Source organism: Echinops telfairi, unplaced genomic scaffold (genome assembly GCF_000313985.2).
Source record: "Echinops telfairi isolate 266 unplaced genomic scaffold, ASM31398v2 ScPeMD7_7467;HRSCAF=8505_1, whole genome shotgun sequence".
NCBI classification, from domain to species: Eukaryota; Metazoa; Chordata; class Mammalia; order Afrosoricida; family Tenrecidae; genus Echinops; species Echinops telfairi.
In genome coordinates, this window is record NW_022111368.1 from 40,906,850 (window position 1) to 40,929,446 (window position 22,597).

Below are 22,597 nucleotides of genomic sequence, written 5' to 3' on the forward strand. Positions count from 1 at the left end.
GCTCATACAACTCTTATCACAATCCATACATCCATCCATTGTGTCAAGCACATTTGTACATTTGTTACCATCATCATTCCCAAAACATTTATTTCTGCTTGAGCCCTTGGTATCAGCTTCTATTTTTTTTTTAACTCAGTCTTCTTGACTTCCACTTTCTCCCTTAATCCTCTCCAAAATGGAGCTCAGACACATAGGAAATCATACAGGTTCATAGAGGGGCAGGGAAGAGAGGGGCTCAGATCCACAAAGTGTTCTCCACCTCAGTTAGACACCAGAGTGGAATGACGAGTCTGGCCTGGGTCCCTGGTCTGAGGAGCAATAAGGACTGATGGATCCTGTCTGTTCCCTTGAGATTTGTGGCCCGAGGCATTTGTCTTTGGTTCTAAAATCTCCCTACACACACACATACACACACACACACACAGAGAAAAAAAAATCTGTATCCAAAATCATTAAGCACTCCTGTGAATCAACAAGAAAAAAAGTAAGAAAACAAAAATTAAAAATTAAGAAAAGAAAACAAAAAATGTACCAAGCTATTCTCAGAAAAGGAAACATAAATGTCTACTAAGCATATGAAAAGCTATCCAGCCCCTGTAGTGATTCTCACTGCCATCGCGTCAGCGCCCCTGTGACTGTAACTATGGGAGTAGAAAACCCTGTCTTCGCCCTTGGAGCAGCTGGTGGTTTTGAACTAAAGACCTTGTGGATCAACGCTCAACTTGTAACCACTACACCACCAGGGCATCTTTTCTATAGTAATTAGGAGGCAATAATTACAACCATGATGAGATGCCATTTCACATCATCAAACTGGCAGAATTCTGGCCAAAAAAAATGGAGTTATGGAAACATTCATATTGTAGATAAGAGTGAACAAATGGTAAACATCTTGTGAAGGGCAATTTGGCAGTATCTACTTCAGACATCATGATTGGTAATGTAAAAGAGTATCAAAAGGTAGGAAGACCTTAGACGGAATGCATTAGCACCGTGGCTGCAGCGATGGACTCAAACATAGCAACTGTGAGGCTGGTGCGGGGCGGGCTCGGAAGTGTCTGTTCTGTTGGGCTTGGGGTCCCTGTGAGTCAGAGCCAACTCGGTGGCACCTGACGACAACAACACTGCAGTCTGAGGTGGCGCTCCCTAGGATCCGCCATTCCTTTCTGAACGTTCTCCCTTGAAAAGCATCAGTCATATGTTCACAAGGAGCTGTACACAAGAACATCTGTAGAAACTTTATAATACCATGATAAAAATTTGGAACCAACTTAGATGAGAATATGATATAGTTATAAAACTTAATACTATGGTGATGTAAGCAAATAAACTAGAATTACATAGAGCAATATAATTGTTATCTTAGTTATCTAGTTCTGCTACAACAGAAATATCACAAATGGGTGGTGGTTTTAACCAAAAGAAATGTGTTTTCTCTGTTTGGGAGACTAGAATTCTGCATTCAGGGGAAGGCTCTCCTTTTCTGTAGGCAGTGGAGGAAGATCGTTGATTGTTTTATTAAACCTCTTCTCCTACTTAACCAACATGTGACTTGACATCTCTCTTCCCCCTCTCTGCTTGAGACTCTCCCTAATCAGCTTGGTGTGTATCTCTTTCATGTCTCCATGGAAATTAATACAAACTTCACCCAATGCTAACCCTGCTTATTAGCATAACAAAGATGATCCTTTTCCAACATGAAAATGAAATTAACAAGATAATCCTATTTAAAATGCATCAAAAAAGAATAAAATACATATAAATAAATGTAACCAAGGAATTGCAAGACTTGTATACTTACATATTTAAAACTACAAAACATTGCTCACAGAAATCTAAGACATAAATAAATGAAAAGACATCCTCTATTGTAGACTCAATATCATTATGATGGGTGTTAGTCTGGGTTGACTAGAGAAACAAATCTAAACAAATTCTCAAACATGTATAAAAAAGAGCTTTATATCAAAGAGTAATTGTATATTAAGAAAACATCCCAACCCAGTCCAAATCAAGTCCATAATAAGTCCAATATTAGCCCATATGTTTGATACTAGTCCATAAATTCCTCTTTGACTCATGCAGCATCATGCAATGATGCCAAATGCAGGAAGATCACAGGCCAGTGGGTGGAAAGTTCTGTGGATCCTATGACGGTAGATGTATCTCCAGGGCTCTGGCTGCCATCAGCATGGCTCCATCTGACTTGTCAACAGGAATGTGAAGCAGAGAGTGTGTCCTGCCTCTAGGGAGGAAGAGAAGAAGTTCCAGAATCCTAATGAGAAGGCCACGCCCACAAGGAGGGATCACCAAGCTGTGACCTGATTGACTGACTAGATCCACACCTTCATTCTGATTTATTGAGTTGACGTGAAATTGCGTAACTACTACCACAGATGGTAACCCTTCCTAGGTTGGTCTGTAGAATTAATGAAATCTCTATCAAAATTTAGGCTGATAATTTTTCAGCCATTGGCAAGCTGATCTTAAAATTCTCCTGGAAGCACAAAGGACTCCAAATAGTAAATTACAATCTCAGAAAAAAGAACAAAGACTCATATTTCTTTGTTTCAAAACTTACTAAAAAGCTACAATAATCAAGCTGCATGGTATGGGATGAGAATAGACATAAAAGTCAATGAAATTTAATTGAGCGGTAACAAACAGGCCCATACAATTGAGTTTTCAACCAGGGTGCCACAAAAATCCCAAGGGGAAAAGATAGTGTTTTCTACAAATGGTGCTGGGACAATTGGATTACTGTTCTGGCGAAGAATATTGAAAGTACCGTGGACTGCCAAAAGAAACAAATCTATCGTAGAAGTACAGCCAGAATGCTCCTTAGAGGCAAGAGTGGTGAGACTTATGTGTTGTCAGGAGAGACCAGTCCTGGAGAAGGACATCACGTAGCAGAGGGAAAAAAGGAAAGACCTCAATGAGATGGACTGACACAGGGTTTGTAATAACACATTCAAACGTAAGAACAATTGGGAGAACAGCCCAGGACTGGGCGGCATTTCCATCAACATGTAAATGGATAAACTTTGTAACTAAAACCATACACAAAAATTAACTTGAAATGGATGATAGCCCTAAATATATGAACTAAAACTGTAAAACTCTTTGAAAAAAAACATGGGAGTAAAGTTCAAATTACTTTAGGCTTGGCAATTGGGTAAGGTACAAACAACAAAATAAAATAATGAATTAAATACAGATTAAATGAACTTCATAAGACTATTAAACCCGGAATCCAGGACAGATGATCCCTTCAGGACCAGTGCTGAGAGTGGTGATACTGTGAGCATGGAGGGAGGGTGGGATGGAAATGGGGAACCGATTACAATGATCTACATATAACATCCTCCCTGGGGGATGGACAACAGAAAAGTGGGTGAACGAAGATGCCAGACAGTGTAAGATAAGACAAAATAATGGCGAAGAAAGCTGATGGTGCCTGGCTATCAAAAGATATAGTGTCTGGGGTCTTAAAGGCTTGAAGGTAAACAAGCAGCCATCTAGCTCAGAAGCAACAAAGCCCACATAGAAGAAGCACACCAGCCTGTGTGATCACGAGGTGTCGAAGGGATCAGTTATCAGGCACTATCAGAACAAAATATGGTGAATATGGGGATGGGGGAGTGCAAATATTTTGAGAATGATGCAGGCAATGAATGTACAAATGTGCTTTACACAATTGATGTATGTATGGATTGTGATGAGTTGTATGAGCCCCTAATAAAATGATTTTTTAAAAGACAAAATAATAATTTATAAATTATCAAAGGTTTATGAGGGAGGGGGGAGCGGGGATGGAGGGGGGAAAAATGAGGAGCTGATGCCAGGAGCTCAAAGTGAAGAGCAAATGTCTTGAGAATGATAAGGGCGATGAATGTACAAATGTGCTTGACACAGTTGATGTGTGTATGGATTGTGATAAGAGTTGTATGAGCCCCCAAAAAATGTTTTTTTAAAAAGACTGTAAAACCTTGTGCATTGCAGGGCAGTACCTAGAAAATGACAAGACAACATAAAGAATAGAATGGGCTGTGATGATTGCAACTTATATATCTAATAAGATTCTATTATCTAGACTATGTAAAGGACCCTTAAAACTCAACAACTAGGAGATCATCCAGTACATTCAATATAGTTTTCTCCAAAGAAGATATAGAAATAGCTGACAATCAAATGAAAAAATATTCAGTGTTATTAGCTTTTAGGGAAATACAAATCAAAACCACAATGAAGCCCCACCTCACACCCACTGGAATTCCGATAGTAAGAATATATTGTAGTAAGTGTTGGTGAGAATGCAGAGAAATTGGGATCCTCGTGTACTACAATTAGCAATGTAAAATTGTGCAGTCCCTATGGAAATAGTTTTATGGTTCCCTAGGACCCAACCAGTCCACTTCTGGGTCTATATAGAAAAAGAACTGAAAACAAATATTCAAATGAAACTCACATATCAATCAATATTCATAGCAGCATTACTCAATAGCCAAAAAAGTGGAAGGAAAAAAAAGCCACTCAAATGTGCATTGATAGATAAATGGGGAAAATGCGATCATGTCCATCCAGTGAAATATTACTGGGCCATAAAAATGAAGTGCTGACACATGTTATGACACCAATGAACCTTGAAAGTATTTGGCTAGGTAAATGAAGCCAGACACAAAAGCTCACATATTGTATGATTCCACTCACATGAAATATACAGAAAGCCATCGGGAAAGCAGGTTAGTGATTAGTGCTGGGGACTAGGGAGAGAGAAAATGGGGAATGATTAATTGCTTAATGTGTATGGTTTTATTGTTGTGTGTGTGTGTGGTGATGACAATGTTCTGGAACTAGATAAAAGTGGTGACCACACAATCTTGTAAATTTACTGGAAGCCACTGAATTGTCCATGCTGGAAATGAATGGAGACCATTACTGACCTCCCCTGGTCCCTATTTTCATGGCACAAGAGCCAGACTTGCCCACAGCTCCTTCCTTCTTTACCTACTGTGACACTAACTGTTCCCCTGGACACTCTACTTCTATGCCCGATTTGGTCATTCATTGTAATGGCCACACAGACAATTCTCACAGTTATTGGGAGGGGGGGCGGGGAGTGTTACTAGGCAAATCAATAGATTACAAGTCAGGATCAGTCAATAGTAAGGATATAGTCGTTCACAACCAAACCTCTCTTCAGCCAGAAAATGAATCCCTCTCTGGACTTCAGCCTCTTAGCCATGTGGTCCATTGGCCTCTACTGTCATGGATCAGGAAGCCTATGTGTTTCTCGGTCTCACAGCCCCATAGTCTCAATGCTGCTCCTCTTGCTCGAGCAGCCCCCACCACTGCAGACAGAGATATAGAACAGGCTCTTCTGATGGTTCTGGGCTTTCTCTCTCTGTTGCTGCTTCAAAGATGACTCTGCTGGTGCTGCTGCTGCAAAGATAGCCGAGAAGGTGGTAATAAAAACTGAGTAATCCTCTATATTAGTGTGGTGCACACCCAATTTGCAAAAGCCCACTCAATCATTTGGAGGGACTTAAAGAGACTTAGGTAGAAGAGCCACAATAAGAAATTTCACTCTACCACAGCACACTTTAAAGTTACTTACATAATCAATGTTTTCATGTGAATATTACTTGAATAATTCAAAAGATGATTTTGAAGAGAGGGGAAAAAGATAAGGCTTACCATAAACTTACTACAAAACACCAGTCACAGAGTGCCAAGCTAAACAGATGAAGGAAACAGAGCAGAGAGGTTAGATAAAGATACATGTACATATGCATTTAAGACAGAGTTAGTACCCCGGACTCATGAAGACAAAACAATTTTTTTCAATAAATCTTCCTGAGTCGGTTGAATGTGGAAAACAAAAAGAGTGATAGCCCATACCTCAAACTAAACACATAAATCAATTCTGGGAAGGCTGTAGATCTAAACAAAGAAAGCAAAAAAAAAAGATAGATATTCTTATAGTATAAGAATATCATTCTGACATTGAGTATGGACAGCTTTCTTAAATCAGACACAAGAAATATGATTACAAAGAAATTAATAAAGTAGATTGAAGTGCCTTAAAATTTAGAATTTCTCTTCATAAAAGATAGATAGATAGATAAATAGATAGATATATAGATGATAGATAGATAGATAGATAATTGGAAACATAGAAGAAAATATTTGTAGGAAATATAACTAACAAAAGCTGATATCAAACGTAAAAGAACTCAGAAATCAGTGAGACAGAGAACCCACCAGAAAAAAAATAATAAAGCAAGAGAGCAAATGACAGAAAGGAAATAGCCAAACTAGTAATGCATTAGTCTATGTAAAGGTATTCCCATCATTAACAGCAGAGAAAACTGCTTAAAAATCTAAAGGAGACGACACTATACATCATCCGCTAAGAAGTATGCAAGGAAGGGAAGAGACAGGAATCTCATCGGCTGCTGATGGAAGTTATGGGATGATTCCATCCCTTTAGAAGAGAGTTTGGTATCCTCTTCAAAAGTTGACTGTCGCCTTGCTGCTTCCCTCTCAGAACTATATTCAGCAAAATAGATTGCACCTGAGTATCAGAATACATGGACAAGGAACTTTGTTGCAGATTGTACATAATAATCAAACACCAGAAATACCCCTTTTAAAAATCATCCAAACCCAGTGAAATATAACTTTAATCTGAGCAGGTTTTTCTTTCTTTATGAATCTAGGGAGACCATTTTAATTCCAAAAAAAGCAATGGCTCAATAAAAAAACGAGGCCCAGGGACACTTACAAAGAGAAGAGGAAGAAGCTGACGGATTGACCCTGCCTTCTCCTTTTTACTGAAATCAAAGGCTACTAATGCATACAGTGGTCTCTGCCCCTCCGTCCAGCCATATCTTTTGAAATTCAAATTTAGTCATCTTAGCTTTGAACAGAAAATAAATGATTTGCAACTTTGGGTGAAAGAAAAGCAGATGGCAGATTAATTTTGGTCAGGAATTTCTTTAAAGTGAATACTTGAATGAGTAAGATTGCCCCTAAATCAAAGAAAGATATCTGCTCTTCATTTCTCTTTGACACCTCAAGTGCCCATCGAAAGTTGAGGGGATGAACCAGTGCGGTACATCACCCAGTGCCGTACTATACCGCAATGGAAATGACGGAACTCCAGTCACAGAATAACATGAATGAATCTCAAAAGTATAATGCTGGTGGACATCAGCCAACCATAAAAGAGGACTTAATACTATTCCATTTATATAAAATAAAAAAGCATAACTGATTTATGGCATTATATCCAAAATAGTTGGATTAAGGGATGAGGAAGGATAGTGATTGGGCTTGTGTCGGTAATGTTGATTTCAGGGTAGTGGTACATGTGTACATTAACTTTAGGAGCATTCAATATGCTGTTGGCTAGCAATTTGTACACTTTTTAGGTATATACATTAGGCTTCCTCTTTTTAAGTTATGAAAACTAACTTGTAGTGTTAGCAGTCAGAATAACACTTTTGGAAAGAGGAATGGGAAGTAATTGGGGATGTGTTGTGAGGGGAGAGCTCACATGAAAAGTGGCTCTGGGTTTGTGATCATTCATAGAGGGGGATATTTGTTTTCTGCATGGTTCAGTATGTATGCTGTCATTAAATGTTTTTCAAAAGACAAGAAAATGAGAAGAATATTGTCATTATAATATGAGCGTGATTGTAATAATATGTTTCTTCATATGCAGGACAGTATACAAGAGATCAAGATAAACATTAGAAACGTTTACTTAGACAAGGCACGACTATATTTACACTTCTTCATACTCAAAGTTGCGTACAAATAGCACAAAGCAATATTTTGTTGTCGTTCAATGCAGAGTGCAGTCCATTTCCCTGGGGCAAGGCCAAGGACCCATCGCTGAGAGAATGATCAAGGATGGAATGAAGACAGGGAACTGGGTGTTTCTGCAAAACTGCCATCTTGCTGTTTCGTGGATGTTGGCAATGGAAGAGCTCATTAAAACCTTTACAGATGCAAGTATGTTGAGCACCTAGCCTTTGCATAGTAATACAATTGTTATGTCACATTTTGTTAGTCAACCTAATCTCTGTAATAGTTCTTCCTTGTAGACAGGGTATTAAAGAGAAAAAAAGTGAGACCCAGGAAGGTTTAGTTGAGTTACACAACTGGGCTGTGAACCATGGTATCGTTTCTGTTTTATGTGACCTTCTATGGAAGGACACTTGAATGCAGCCTACGAGTTGACTGACCTATGGGCATGGTAGCTTGATAAAAATAAATAAATAAATGAACTAGGCAGAGATGGAAATTAAATCTTTCCCTGTAAAATGAGCGATGCTAAGGAAAGGAGTTCAACTTTCCCCCATTTCTTTTTTTTTCCAATCATTTTATTAGGGGCTCATACAACTCTTATCACAATCCATACATACATCAATTGTGTAAAGCTCATTTGTACATTCATTGCCCTCATCATTCTCAAAACATTTCCTCTCCACTTAAGCCCCCGGCATTAGGTCCTCATTTTTCCCCTCCCTCCCCGCTCTCCCTCCCTCATGAGCCCTTGATAATTTATAAATTATTATTTTGTCATATCTTGCCCTGTCCGACGTCTCCCTTCACCCACTTTTCTGTTGTCTGTCCCCCAGAGAGGAGGTCACATATAGTTCCTTGTAATCGGTTCCCTCTTTCCCCCCATTTCTTAAAGGAGTGCTACTATGTTGTACCCTCTGTAGTCCACACAATGACGCTTTGACGGGTGCCTCTTAGCCACACATCCCAGCATGATTCCCAGGGGTGGACATCATTTTCTCTGCCATTCCAGAACGTGTGGCTAGCAAGAAAGAAGCTAGAACTCTAATCATCTAAAAATGTTCCTATAAAAATAATTAAAACCTTAGGAGCTGCATTATTAGTAACAAACCGGGCAGGACGCCATCCACCAAACTACAGGACACCTGGGAAGACTCTTGGGCTATGGTATCCAGAGCACTTGCACGTCTCGCCTTTGGTGCCCCATCAGCTAGGCCTTCCTGGGAAAGTGAGAGCTTTATAGATAACCCGAGACTTGACCTTACTCACTGCTACCTATTACCATGCAGAAGGAGCCCTAGTGGAGCAACAATGAAGCACTCAACTACTAATGGAAAGGCCGGCCATTCAAAGCCACCGAGCAAGCTACCTGGGAGGAAGACCTAGTAGTCTGCTCCCTTAAAAAATTACAAAGGAGGAAATCCTGTGGCATTTCTATGAGTTGCAAAGTTGATTTGATGGCCCATAACAACAATTGGAAAAAAGCAAAACCACCCTCGGTCCCACTGAGTTGATTCCAACTCATAGTGACCCTATAGGACAGGGTAGAACTGACCGTGTGAGTTTCTGCGACTGTGACTCCATAAGAAGGGAGTAGAAAGCTTTGCCTTTCTCTCTTGGAGCAGCTTGTGGTTTCAAACTGCTGGCTTTGCGGTTAACAGTCCAAAGTGCAACCACTGCACCAGCAAGGTGCCTAACACCAATTCAAGGACAGAGGGACTCCTTGAAGAGAGGGGTCTGCCTACACCTCGCCACCAGTGTTCTTCTGAAAATGTAGAAACCCAGTTCTCTGATAGACAGGAGCTTGCCAAGTGAAAACCCATCAGACAGCAGCTGAGAATTAGCTGCCTCTTGTTTCTTCAAGGATCTCTAATGATTAGGATTATAATTAAGAAGAAAGTACTGGTGTTAAGCTGTAATAGTGAAGTGTGTTAGGCCAGTTGTCTAGAGAAACAAAACTGATGACACACATTTATGTATCAAAGGCATCCCAGCCAGTCCAACTTCAGTCTCTGGATCCGATGCTAGCAGGGCCCTTTGCAGACTCACATAGCTGCAGGCCTATGACACAGAAGGGTGACGAGGGAAGCAGGAAGGCCACAGGCAGTGGGTGCAGAGTTGTTTGGGTCCGAGGTCAGTGGGAGCAGGGCAGGGCACCAACAGCTCCTAGGGTCAGCCGTCTACATGGGGCCACCCCTGGAGGCCGACACAAAATAGGAGCCAGCAAGGAGGGCACCGGGTAAGAAAGAGAAAGACGCACCCTGTGTCTGTCTTATCAAAAAGCCACACTCTCCAGGAGGCAGCATCAGGCGGTGACCTGACTGATAGGGTAGATTCCACTCTTACTTTCATAAGGTTCAAGTTGACACAAAAATCTAACCATCACACAAAGACACCTAAAGTGCAATTTGCCATGGCTATATGAAATGAGCTCTGCTTGTCTGTCAGTTGCTGGCATGTTCCTGTGATGCTGGGAGCCATGTGCCAGGAGATGAGCCCTCAGGTTGGAAGGACACCAAAAATACAGCTGACCAATAGCTGTCTTCTCAAAGGAGAAAAGATCATAATGATGTGGGTGGAGTGAAGCCTATGGGACCTTCATTTGCTGATGGGACATGACTAAAAATGAAAAGAAATAGCTACATACATTAATAATTAGAACATAGAATGTATGAAATATGAACCTAAGATAATTGGAAGTCATCAAAAAATGAAACGTAATGCATAAAGATCATTATCCTAGACATTAGTGGACTGAAATGGACTCTACTATCGGCCACTTTGAACCAGGCAATCTTATAGTTGACTATATGAGGAATGAAAAATCCCAGAGAAATGGCCTCTCATGCATTGTAAAAAAGAGTATTTCAAGACCTATCTTGAAATACAACACTATATCTGATTAGATAATATCTACACATACTAGGAAATCCAGTTACTAGAATATTATTCAACTTTATACAGAAATTGAAGAATTCTGCCAACTTCTCCCATCTGAAATTGATCAAACATGCACTGATAATTTTTGGCAATTGGAATGCAAAAGTTGGAAACAGCAAGAAAGGAATATTAGCTGGAAAACATAGCCTTGCTGATAGAAATGAAGCTGGAGATCACATGGTAGAATTTTGAAAGACCAATAACTTCTTCATTGCAAATACATTTTTCAGTGACATAATGGCAACTGTGTACTTGATATTTACCAGGTGGAATACACAGGAATCAAACTGGCTGCATTGGTGGGAAGAGACAATTGAGAAACCCAATATCAGCAGCCAAATCCAGGCCAGGGGCTAACTATGGAAAAGACCATCAATTACTCAGTTCAGGTTGAAGTTGAAGAAAATTAAAACAGGTCCATGAAAGTAAAATACAACCATGAGTATGTCTTACCTGGATTTCCAAACCATCTCAAGAATAGATTTGACTGGGAAGAGGGTGGGGAGAGTGGAAAGAGTATGGACGAGTGACTTAAACTGTTGGATACAGAATTGATAGAAATATAAAAATCTCTCACCTAATTGACCATAAAAAAATTCATTAAAAAGAGAAAATAACTATCATAAGGGGAAAAAAGAATAAGGGTTCCTGGGGGGATATGGTGGGGAGAAGGAGGGGACAAGGGGGAGCTGATATCAAGGAGTTCAAGAAGAAAAATGATTAGAAACTAATTGTGGTAACAATTGTATCATACTGCTTGATGTGATTGAATGGTGGAATGTTATGTCATCTATAAGAGCTCCTAATAAAACGATTAAAGAAAGAGAGGGAGAAAATAAGTCAACAAAGTAAAAAAAAAAGTATCTATTTAATCATTGAACACTAATGACAGAAGACCTGACACATTATGAGATAATTTCAAAATCCTCATACCTGAAGAAAACAAAAAGTAATTTAAAAGACAGGAAAGATCACAGTGGATATCAAAAGAGACTCTGAAACGTTCTCTTGATTGCTGAGCAGTTAAAGCAACGAGGAAATGATGGAGTAAAAGAACTGACCGGAAAATTGCAAAGGACCGCACAAGAAGGCAAAGTACAGTGCTATGATGAAGCGTGCAAAGACAGTGAGAGAGCCAAGCATGAAGAACACAGTCAACGTTTTAAGCTAAAAGAGCCGGGGAGCGGGGAATCCAAGCCTCAATCTCAATATTAAAAGATCCTATAGTCAGAATATTGAACTATGTAGGAAGCAGCAAATGAAGACGGAGGAATACACAGAGTCACTGTATCAGGTAGCCAGCCGTTTCAAGGGGTGGCACATGATCAAGAACCAGCGGTACTAAAGGAAGAATTCCAAGCTGCACCGATGGCATTCGTGAAAAACAAGACTCTTGGAATTGGCAGAACACCAACTGAAATGTGTCGATAAGCTGATGAAGCACTGGAAGTACTCACTCACTTATGCCAAGACATGTGGAGACAGTTACCTGGCCAACCAACTGGGAGAGATCCGTATGTGTGCCCACTCCAAGGAAAAGTGACCCAATAAAATGAGGAAATTATCGAACAATGTCATTAATATCAAATATAAGTAAATTTTCACTGAAGATCATCCAACAATGGTTGCAGCAGTATTATTGACAGGCCCTTACAAAGAGTTTACACTTTTTTTCCCACCTTAATATGGTGACTTCTTGTCAGAAAATGCTCTCAAGGATTAAACAGTCTCTTGTTTTGTCTTTGTTCTAAAACAGATATCGTGATGAAGGACACTTTCCGTCTTTTTTTAAGTTCCATGCCAAGTAGCACATTTCCTGTGACAGTTCTGCAAAATTCTGTCAAGGTAATGGACGCCCGATTTGAGCAATTCAGATGATTGACCTCGTGTTCACTAAGTGGGCGGTGGAAGGCCGTGTCCTTTCACCTCATAACAAGCAAGGAAACAGTTCCCCAGCCCACATCCTGTCCCTGGAGGCCCCACTCATTATACTTGTCCTCCTTTTTCACGCCACCAGAAAAGGCCAAGGGTGCCAAATGATGAGAAAGGACGCCCTCTCGGGGTTGTTTCACAGGTGATAATACAGCTGTTGTAGTCCCGTGCAGAAAGTTCCAATCCACGGGAAAACTCTGCCTATGGAGGAAGCAGGAACAGAGAGTGCTTGCCTCTTCTCTCCCTGCCCCATGTTATCAAGGCAAGGAGGAGGAGGAGGCCATATGTTGGGATGACTAGAAATCACCCCATGGAAAAGGCTTAACCGGGTTTTCTGGCCTGTGTTGAGATAAACGAACCAAATAAAAACATGTGAGGTCCTATGTAGAGGATACACCATCATGGTCTGAGGACACAGCCTACATGGGATAGAGAGGGGCCCCGATTGGCAGGAATGGCCCATGGGCATCTGACCAGTGAGTTATGTGTGCGTGTTTGCGCGTGCTCACGCTATTAACAAATAATGCAAATCTCTCAATTCTCTGCCATTTGTATTCTGTCTAAATCCAGGTAACAAATGAGCCACCAAAAGGCTTACGTGCAAATATCCGACGAGCATTTACGGAAATGACACCTTCGTTTTTTGAAGAGAACATACTCGGGAGGAAGTGGAGACAAATAATATTTGGCATCTGTTTCTTTCATGCAATTATTCAGGTATGCTCACGTCTGCTTTTTCATAGGCAAATAGGCAAATGCATTCTTAGGGGAAAAAAACTCAAATCCTAAAAACAAGATCAGACTTAGTGGTCTGACAGAGACCGGGCAACACCTGAGACTGTGGCCCTTCAGCACCCTTCAAACTTGGACCTTGACCGCCTCCCCATCACAGGCCTACAAAGTGAGTACTGACACTTGAGGGGTTTGGACAGCTCGGTAAATCAACCCGTGCAGACCAACGGGGCCCCCTTGGCCTGAAAACAGAGCTCCGGAGGCAGGAATGGAAACCGGGAACTCGGGAGCATGTGGCAGGAGCGCTGTTGCACCGAGGGGGTCACAGCCACCGCCAGAAAACCAAAGAGAGTACGTGATCGAATGAAAACGAGCTTCCTTGTACCCCAACTACACTGAAAAGTAAAACGGAAATGGATGGTTATAAATAGCACTGGGAAACCCAAGTTTGCAAACTTGAAAAAGGAAGAAAAGATTCTGAAAAAGAGAAGTAAAAGGTAAAGGAGTGGGTCACCACCCCATGGGAACTGTAAGTAAAGCATAAAACAATTGAAAGAAAAAAAAAGTAAAGGAGTAGTTTTCGATGGCACTGGGACCCTCTGAGACGCCTGTGCTGTGTGGGTCTGAACCCAAGTTGCCCTAACTCGCTCCATGCGCCCCCATTCTCCGTGCCTCGAGACCCCACGGTTTCGGTTTCCACCTCTGTCCTCAACTCTGGCTACAGGAAGCATGCAGTCAGTGAAATGTAGCAGGTGTGACATGTGTGGCCTCAACCCTGCCTCAGTCCCCAGATCTGCTTCTCTTCCAGACCCGAGGTCTGATAACGATCGTGTCTTCTCTTACTCGCCTTCGATTGGAACTTCAGTCTCAGAACTTCACGCTGCCTTTTCCACACATATGTATCTTGTCAGTCATTCAGTCCTCATTTCTCTGGCAGTGTTTTCCTCTTACCTACTCCAGTGGGCTCGGCACGCTGAGCACTGTCCTGTGACAGCTATGGAGCAGGGTCAAGTCCCCAGAAAGATGACCCCCTTCTCCTCCTCACTGCTCTGCCCAGGTACCCATCGTGTGTTCTTGTACTTGCCTCTCTGACTCCCTATCTCTAGATGTAGTATACATAGATTGGCTGCCTGGTTTTCAAATGCACGCCACCTACAGAAAAAGAAACAGTAAAGATAAAAAGTAATTAAGGATCCGAGAACTCTGGTGGCATAGTGGGTCATGCATGGAGCTGGGAACCACACACACAAAAATAATTAAGAATACAAGCTGTGGGATAATTAAGGGAAGAGGTGAACTAGAGAAAGCTCAAGGGGCAATGGGTGTGAGGCCCTTGTGCCAGTAACAAAAGCAGCTGATTTGAGGAGTTGGTTTAAGATTTAGGGCCATTTTGAGAGCAAGAGGAGGGACCTTGGGACAAACTTTCTGGTATATTCAGCAGCTCAGAATAAGGTAGACAAAGGGATAACAAGAGGAGAAAATGTTTTAGCATGGGGTGTTATGAGACAAGAATCATGGTTCTGTGTGTCGATTTTTTAAAAAGAAGTTACTGTGCAGACATTAGTGTGTGGTCAGCATAGCATAGCTTGGCTGAGAAGTGGACAGTCAGTATTTTTATGTCAAAAGACTCAAAGGTTGCATTTTTCCCTATTTTAATTGGGGAAAAACGTGTTATTTTATTTGCCCTGAAGAACAGCTATTCTTTTGACAGATCTATCAAATTAACAGAGGCTACAATTTTTTATAGGAAATATAAGGGAAGAAGCAATACTGAAGGAAGAAATGGCTGCTCTGTCTCTATACTTACGGTGAACATTTTCAGATATTTTGCAATATAAGGGTGCCCTCCTGCAACAACAACAACAAAGCCTTTTGTCTTCAGTGTTTTACACAAGTGAGTTGCATCCAATCTGATTTTACACCGTTTTCATTTTCCACTGCAGGAGAGAAAAAAGTTTGGCCCTCTTGGTTGGAACATCTGCTATGAGTTTAATGACAGTGACAGGGAGTGTGCACTGCTGAACCTGAACCTTTACTGCCAAGAAGGAAAGATCCCCTGGGACGCCTTGATTTACATCACTGGTCAGTATGCCCATGGGCCAGAGCATCCAGCCGGGCACCAAAAGTTGCTGGTTTATGCCCAGCTGGCCCACAGCAAGACGGTGTCTTCCCCCCAGTGTTTGATGATGGTGCCGATATTCCTGTTGTGAAGAAAATGCTATGATAAGAATATTATGAAAACATTTGTATTTACACATGGGAATGGAGTAGATGTATTCCCAAATATTGATAATAGCTAACATTTAATCTACCCCTCGCCCTTTCAAGCATTCCCCATGATTTCCGTACTTAATCCTCACAACTCATATATTGAGAGCTGTTATTCCTCTCATCTTACACAAGAGAAAAGCACACAGTTAATCTGCCTCCAGAGTCACTCCTCTTAAATGCAAAAGATTTTTTGTAACTGTTGTATTTGTGCAAAAAGAAGACACGATACTGAAATTACAAATTTCATGACAAATTTTAACTATGGTCATGTGGGATCTTACCTTCAGAACTGGATCCAGCGTACCTGTGTAACCCCAAGTCACGACGGAGGGACGGTTTGCGCTGAGATAGCTGAGGGGAAGAGAGATCTCTGAGAAGGGCAGGGAGGAGAGACCAGGTGTGTGGGAATGGACGGTTTTCTCTGGTTATGAGGGAACTGGGAAATGACAGAGGGGTAGAACCTTGAACTGCAGATGACACTTTGAAACAAGTGAATAGAAAGAAGCCAATAACAGTGAGACTAGATGAAGACCAGCTCCCAGGATGACCACAGGGGGAGGGCTGCAATCTGCTAGGCCAAGCAGAAGACAATATTTTATACTTTCACCTCCAGGCTTTCAAATGGTGCTGAGACTGATTAGCAAAAGTGGTCAGTGGGCAGAATTTGACTGGAGCCCTCTACTTAGCCCAAACTTTCCAATTCTTTATTTTTGTTTTCGCTCCTTCACTCTGAGATCATCTGAGTTTTCAGGTAACCTGGGTCTCTACTGCTATGAAAGTTACTGCGTTTTTAAAAGAATAAGAAGGAGCAAAAGAAGATGTACTCGTTCTCACTATTTCTATTCAACATTGTACAGGAGCTTCCAGCCAGGAAAATTAAACAACAAAAGACATTCACATTGGAATGGGAAAAGTAAACTTGTCTTTGTCAGCAGATGGCTGACAAAGCAAGTAAAAGTAATAAACAAGATCAGCAAGGGCATAGGAGACAAAAGCAGTGTGCAAATATTACAAAACTCATTTCTTAAATTCAATCAGAATAACATCAAAAAGAATAAAGTACTTAGGGATAAATTAACAAAAGAAATCCAGACTGACATACTGAAACTGCAAAACATTGTTTAAAAAGTTTCAAATGCTATAAATAAATGGAGATAAGTCCATGCTCGAGGATTCAAAGACTTAATATTGTCAAGACGGCAATCCTCCCCCCATAGTGATCTGTAGACTCAGTGCAATCCTAAGAAAATCTCTTCTCATAGTTTTGAGGTGGTTTGAACTTTCATATAGAAGTGCAAAGTACTCAAAATTTTTAAAAAATTAAAAAACAAAGTTGTAAAATTTACATTTCTTTTTTTCCCCATGAAATTTACATTTCTTAATCTGAACACTTACTACAAAACTCCAGTAACAAAGACGGTACTGGCATAAACCTATGGCCCTCAAATCGTTTCCAGCTCGATTTGAAACCTTATATAGGGTTTCCAGAAAAGTACATCATGGCAGGAGCAAACAGCTCCTCCTCCTCCCCAGAAGCGGCTGGCAGGGTTAAGCGTCTACCCTCCCCTTCAGCAGCCCAATGCCTAACGCACAGTGCTACAGATGCGTCCAGAAATATCCCCTTGCATTTATGTTCGACTGGATTTTTATAAAGGTGCCAAGACAATTCAATGGAAAAGAATGGCCTTTTCAACAAACGGCTGGACAATTAAATGCTGACCTCACACCATACGCAGAGTGTCACTCAGATCAATGAGAGACGCAGATACAAGAGCTGAGACTATAAAGGAATCGAGGAAGGCTTAGACATAAACGTCTGTGGCCATGTGTTAGGCATGGTTCCCTTAGCTACAACGCCAAAAGCACAAGCAATAAGTGGTTTTTGGTTTGTTGTTAATGATAACATTTTTAAACTTATCAAGAAAGTGAAAAGACAAGCCACAGGCATATTTGAAAATAATATAGTTAATAAATAACTTGGTGTCTAAAGACATTAAGAACTTTTACAACTCAATAATAATGAGGGAAATAATGAAATTAAAATCTGAACAAAATATTTGAAAAACAAGCAAACATTTTACATTTTACCAAAGAATAAACTCAAGGGGCCAATAAATATAGGAAACAGGGCTCCACTCGCCATTCACCGGTTGCTTTCCAGCAGCCACGCTACAGAGCAGAGCGGAGCCACTCCACGGTTTCCGTCTGTCAGTCTTTATAGAGGCAGGAAAGAGCCACCCCTGTCCCTCACAGGGCGACGGGGGCTCAAACGCCCCACCCTTCCTGGAGCAGCTGAGGCCACCCCTGGGCCACCACGGCTCCTTCCGTTAGTCGTGACGCAAAGGAAGAGGAGAGCCACGATGCTGCTCTGCAAACCTTCACCCAATTCACAACAAAGAGTGTGGTTTTTAATTTTTCAAACAAATACATGCAACATTTCTTACACGCACAAAAAAAGTTCTCCTTAATTGCCAGTAAGACCGGTTTCCTCTATGATACATGCTTTCTCATCGAGTGTATGAAGCTGGTGATTGGTGTTTCATCCCTGTCAAGAATGGTGCTGTGACGCAGGTCAGAATTGCATTTTAATTCTTGATTCCGTTGGGTAGTATTAACATTTTCACAGTACGAATTCAGTGAAAGGAAATTCTGATCTGGTGTGTCCATTTTCAATAGCAAATGAATGTGTATATAAATAAGCCTAATAAAGTTTGGGTATACTTATCAATTAAGCAAACAATAACATATTTCACCGTGCAAACTTTTTTTCAGGTGAAATTACTTATGGTGGCCGAGTTACAGACACCTGGGATCAAAGATGCCTTCGTACTGTCTTGAAAAAATTTTTTTCTCCTGAGACACTAGAAGTCAATTATAAATACTCTGAATCAGGTGAATGAGTTCTCAATATTCTTAGAAAGATTTTTGACAGTACCTCTGGTATCCATTGAGGAGTTCACTATGTCCGGTCTGACCCCCAGCACCCCGACCACCACCCCATTTCCATGCTTGACCTTCTTCAAAGCTAGTTTTGTTGTTAGAGGATAAGGATATATATTAGCAGCAACACTTCGAATTTCTATTTTAAAATTGGTTGTGCTTATATGTATTTTCAAAGTTACATTCTAATACATTCAGACTGTAATGAAAGAAATGCTCTTTTTTTAAATAATCATTTTATTGGGGGCTTTTACAGATCTTATAACAATCCATACATCAATTATATTAAGCACACTTGTACATGTGTTGCCATCAACATTTTCAAAACATTTTCTTTCTACTTGAGTCCTTGGTATCAGCTCCTTTTTGCCCCCTGCCTTCCCTACCCACATTACTCTTCCTGAGGGGTTTATCTGTCCTGGATTCCATGTGTTGATAGCTCTTATCTGTACCAGTGTACATGCTCTGGTCTACCTAGATTTGTAAGGTAGAACCGGGGTCATGATAGTGGGAGGGAGGAAGCATTAAAAAACTAGAGGAATGTTGCGTGTGTCGATGGTGCTATATTGTACCCTGGCTGACTCGTTCCTTCTGTGTGAGCCTTCTGTGAGGGGAGGTCCAATTTTCTACAGATGGGTTTTGGGTCTCCACCACAGCCTCTCTCGTTCACATCGATATAATTGTTTGTTGGGGTGTTCTGGTACCAGATCCCATCAACACCTCATGATCACACAGAAAGTTTCATTACAATGAGTTGAGTCAAAAACAGGTCTTATGGGTTGGTGAAGCTCAGCAAATAGATGAATGAATCCTAAGAGTGGACCTCTTTGGATGAGGCGATCAGGTTCCGGCACCAACTCATGACCATCCTATAGGACAGAATGGAACAGCTCCTTTTCCTGTGGAGCAGCTGGTGGATTTGAACCACTGACCTTGCAGTTAACAACACAGTGCTTAAACCTCTGTGCCACTGACTTGCCTTGAGTAGTGAACAATTAGCATATCAAAGCTCCTCGTTCTTAGTTGAAAGAGACTGATCCTCAGAGTTCATAAGACCCAACTGTCTATCCTGGAATTTGTATGACTCATGGAGTAACCCTACATGTTAATGTCTTGCAAACGTAGCTTTTGGTTTGGGGGCCTGGGGAGGGTTGCTGTTCATCAAACAGAAAAAAAAGCTGTCTCGAACACAGGGTCAGTTTGGAACCTTCATGGAGGCGGGCCTTTCAGCAGCATAGTCCTACTCAAGGAAGCTCGAAATGGTCTGGAGGAGACACCCGAAAAGTCCAAGACACGCCAGTGCAAGCCAGGAAGCTTGCGAAAGAAAAAGCCCTTTTTCGATGTGGGGCAGCTGACTGCAGCCACCATCAGAACCAGGCAACGATGTACCAAGCCCAGGGGCACAAAGCCAGCCCATTTGACACAAGTTTACTTTGCCTTTTTCATAACAGGCATCTATTTTGCACCCTTGGCTGACAGCCTACAGGAGTTTAAGGACTACATTGAACATCTGCCTTTGATAGATGACCCAGAAATATTTGGAATGCATGAAAATGCCAACTTAGTTTTCCAGGTATGTGGCCTTTCAACCTACAATACATATTCACATTTTATCTATAAACTTGAAGCTTCAACAATCACCTCACCAGTTGTGTAAGTTATAATTTTCGTAAATAGATAAAATATTCCACCTTGACTTCATTATTTAGCCTGTTCCCTTTGGACCCTTCACCATTACTCTAAACTCATCGTGCAAGTCCCCTGTCACTACTGACCCCTGAAACCCCCTACCTTCTACTTAGTCCATTTCTGCCTGCTCACTGTCCACCACAACACAGGGGTTTGGGGTAACAATCCTGTCCTTCTTGCTCCATGCTAGGCACCTTATGCCATAGTGCACAAAAGTTCATGGTTCTATATAGCTTCAGGTCACAAAAGTACAGTTACAAATACCCAAAGGCAATAGATTAAAATGATTTCCTAGTGCCAGACCACAGCAATAGGTCTGGCTTATTCTCTGTACAAACAGCCTTCTGGTTTACCTAAGGATAGTCTGATTACCTAAGTCAGTTTACCCTCTAGTTTTCTCTTCTACCATGGTCAGCCATGGATGGGAATTCAAACTCATGAAATGGGTATTTTCCCAGAGACCCTGAAACACTCTCGAGCAGTGGTGCTCAACCTTCCTCAGGCCGCGACCCTTTCATACAGTTCCTCATGTGGTGGTGACCTCACAACCATAAGATTATTTTCGTTGCTACGTCATAACTATAATTTTGCTACTGTTACAAACCGGGTGACCCCTGTGAAAGGGTCGTTCGACCCCCAAAGGGGTCACAACCCACAGTTGAGAACCGCTGCTCTAGAGGTTGGGGACTAGGTTTGACCTCAGCAGGCTTAAGGGCCATCCTCTTTCTTTTCAAGTTAAACTTTGAAATTATATATTGAGAAAGAATGAGATCTGCCACATCACACACACGAGCTCCAGGAGTAGGTGCTTGGACACCTTATTTCTGGCCTCTGGCATTAAATCCGCCATTCGGCAAGGAGTTAAAATAACCTATCTTGGTTTTCTAAGACATGCTCTGCTTTCAAGAAGAAAAAGGTGGACAAGCATACTGTTAGTATTTCTTTACCACGACTGATTTGCTCTGGATAGGAGCCTTGGTGGTGCAGTGGTTCTGATCCCCATGATCAGCAGTGCAAAACCGCCAGCAGCTCGGAGGGAGAAACACTGGGCTCTCTACTCACATAAAGAGGCACCGGCTCGGAAACCCACAGGGGGTCCGTCGTGAGTCCACATTGACGTGATGGCAGTGAGGTTGGTATTTTGGTTCTGGATTTGCTCAGGAGTAGTGAAGGCGAGAGAAGGGAAGGGGCTGTGGTGGGCATGAGAAGACTCCCTGCATCCTGTAAGCAGGGAGGCAACATTGTGTACCAGGGAGGGTAGTTTTGGGTGGTCTTGGGTAGGTTCTTCTGTTCAGCCTCCTGTAGTACATACCCCACTCTCATCCCTTTCCTTTAGGGCAAGTGTCCTTTCCCCATTCTATGAACTTTTCTTTTTTTTTTTTTTTTAATCATTTTATTAGGGGCTCATACAACTCATCACAATCCATACATACATCAATTGTGTAAAGCACATTTGTACATTCATTGCCTTCATCATTCTCAAAACATTTCCTCTCCACTTAAGCCCCCAGCATCAGCTCCTCATTTTTCCCTTCTCTCCCCACTCTCCCCTCCCTCATGAGCCCTTGATAATTTATAAATTATTATTTTGTCATATCTTTCCCTGTCCAACGTCTCCCTTCACCCACGTTTCTGTTGTCCGTCCCCCAGGGAGGAGGTCACATATAGTTCCTTATAATCGGTTCCCTCTTTCCAACCCATTCTCCCTCTGCCCTCCCAGTATTGCCACTCACACCATTGGTCCTGTAGAGATCATCCGCCCTGGATTCCCTGTGTTTCCGGTTCCTATCTGTACCAGTGTACATCCTCTGGTCTAGCCAGACTTGCAAGGTAGAATTCGGATCATGATAGTGGGGGCAGGGAGGACTTTTCATAAAATCTCCAACCACCCTTGCTCCACCTCCACATGAGGGAACAAATAACTCAGTCAGGCCCAGTCTAAGCCACATCCCACCCCTGAGCCGTGCTCATTGGTCCAAGGTGCAGGCATGATGTCCATGTCAGGCCAATGAGAGGTTTTCCTTGAGCTTTTAAAGCACCCTTCTAATAATTTATCACTTTAATGCTTTCTCTTTTTTCTCCTTTTATTCTTTTTCATGAATTGGGTGAAGGTTTGCATTTCTGTTTTCCATTCCACATATTTTGCTTCCTCTCACTGATGACAAGCTTCACAAGCACTTACTCCACTTCTTCCCAGCTGTTTCCGGTTTCTATTCATCCTCCTTCACTAACCTTTCTGAACTTTGTCCTTGGGTAAATGCTGCCTGTTGATCTC

General features: G+C 41.6%; 1 protein-coding gene across 1 annotated transcript in view; it reads left to right on the forward strand.

The window, feature by feature from the left end:
• Window positions 1-22,597, forward strand: part of DNAH6 (dynein axonemal heavy chain 6) — a 260,070-nt gene that overhangs the window by 224,082 nt on the left and 13,391 nt on the right. The window contains exons 64-69 of the mRNA XM_004713856.2: window positions 7,865-8,025; window positions 12,515-12,603; window positions 13,261-13,407; window positions 15,366-15,504; window positions 18,466-18,585; window positions 20,085-20,206. Of these exons, the coding sequence (XP_004713913.1) occupies window positions 7,865-8,025; window positions 12,515-12,603; window positions 13,261-13,407; window positions 15,366-15,504; window positions 18,466-18,585; window positions 20,085-20,206 (778 nt within the window). The remainder of the gene's footprint in view (window positions 1-7,864; window positions 8,026-12,514; window positions 12,604-13,260; window positions 13,408-15,365; window positions 15,505-18,465; window positions 18,586-20,084; window positions 20,207-22,597) is intronic.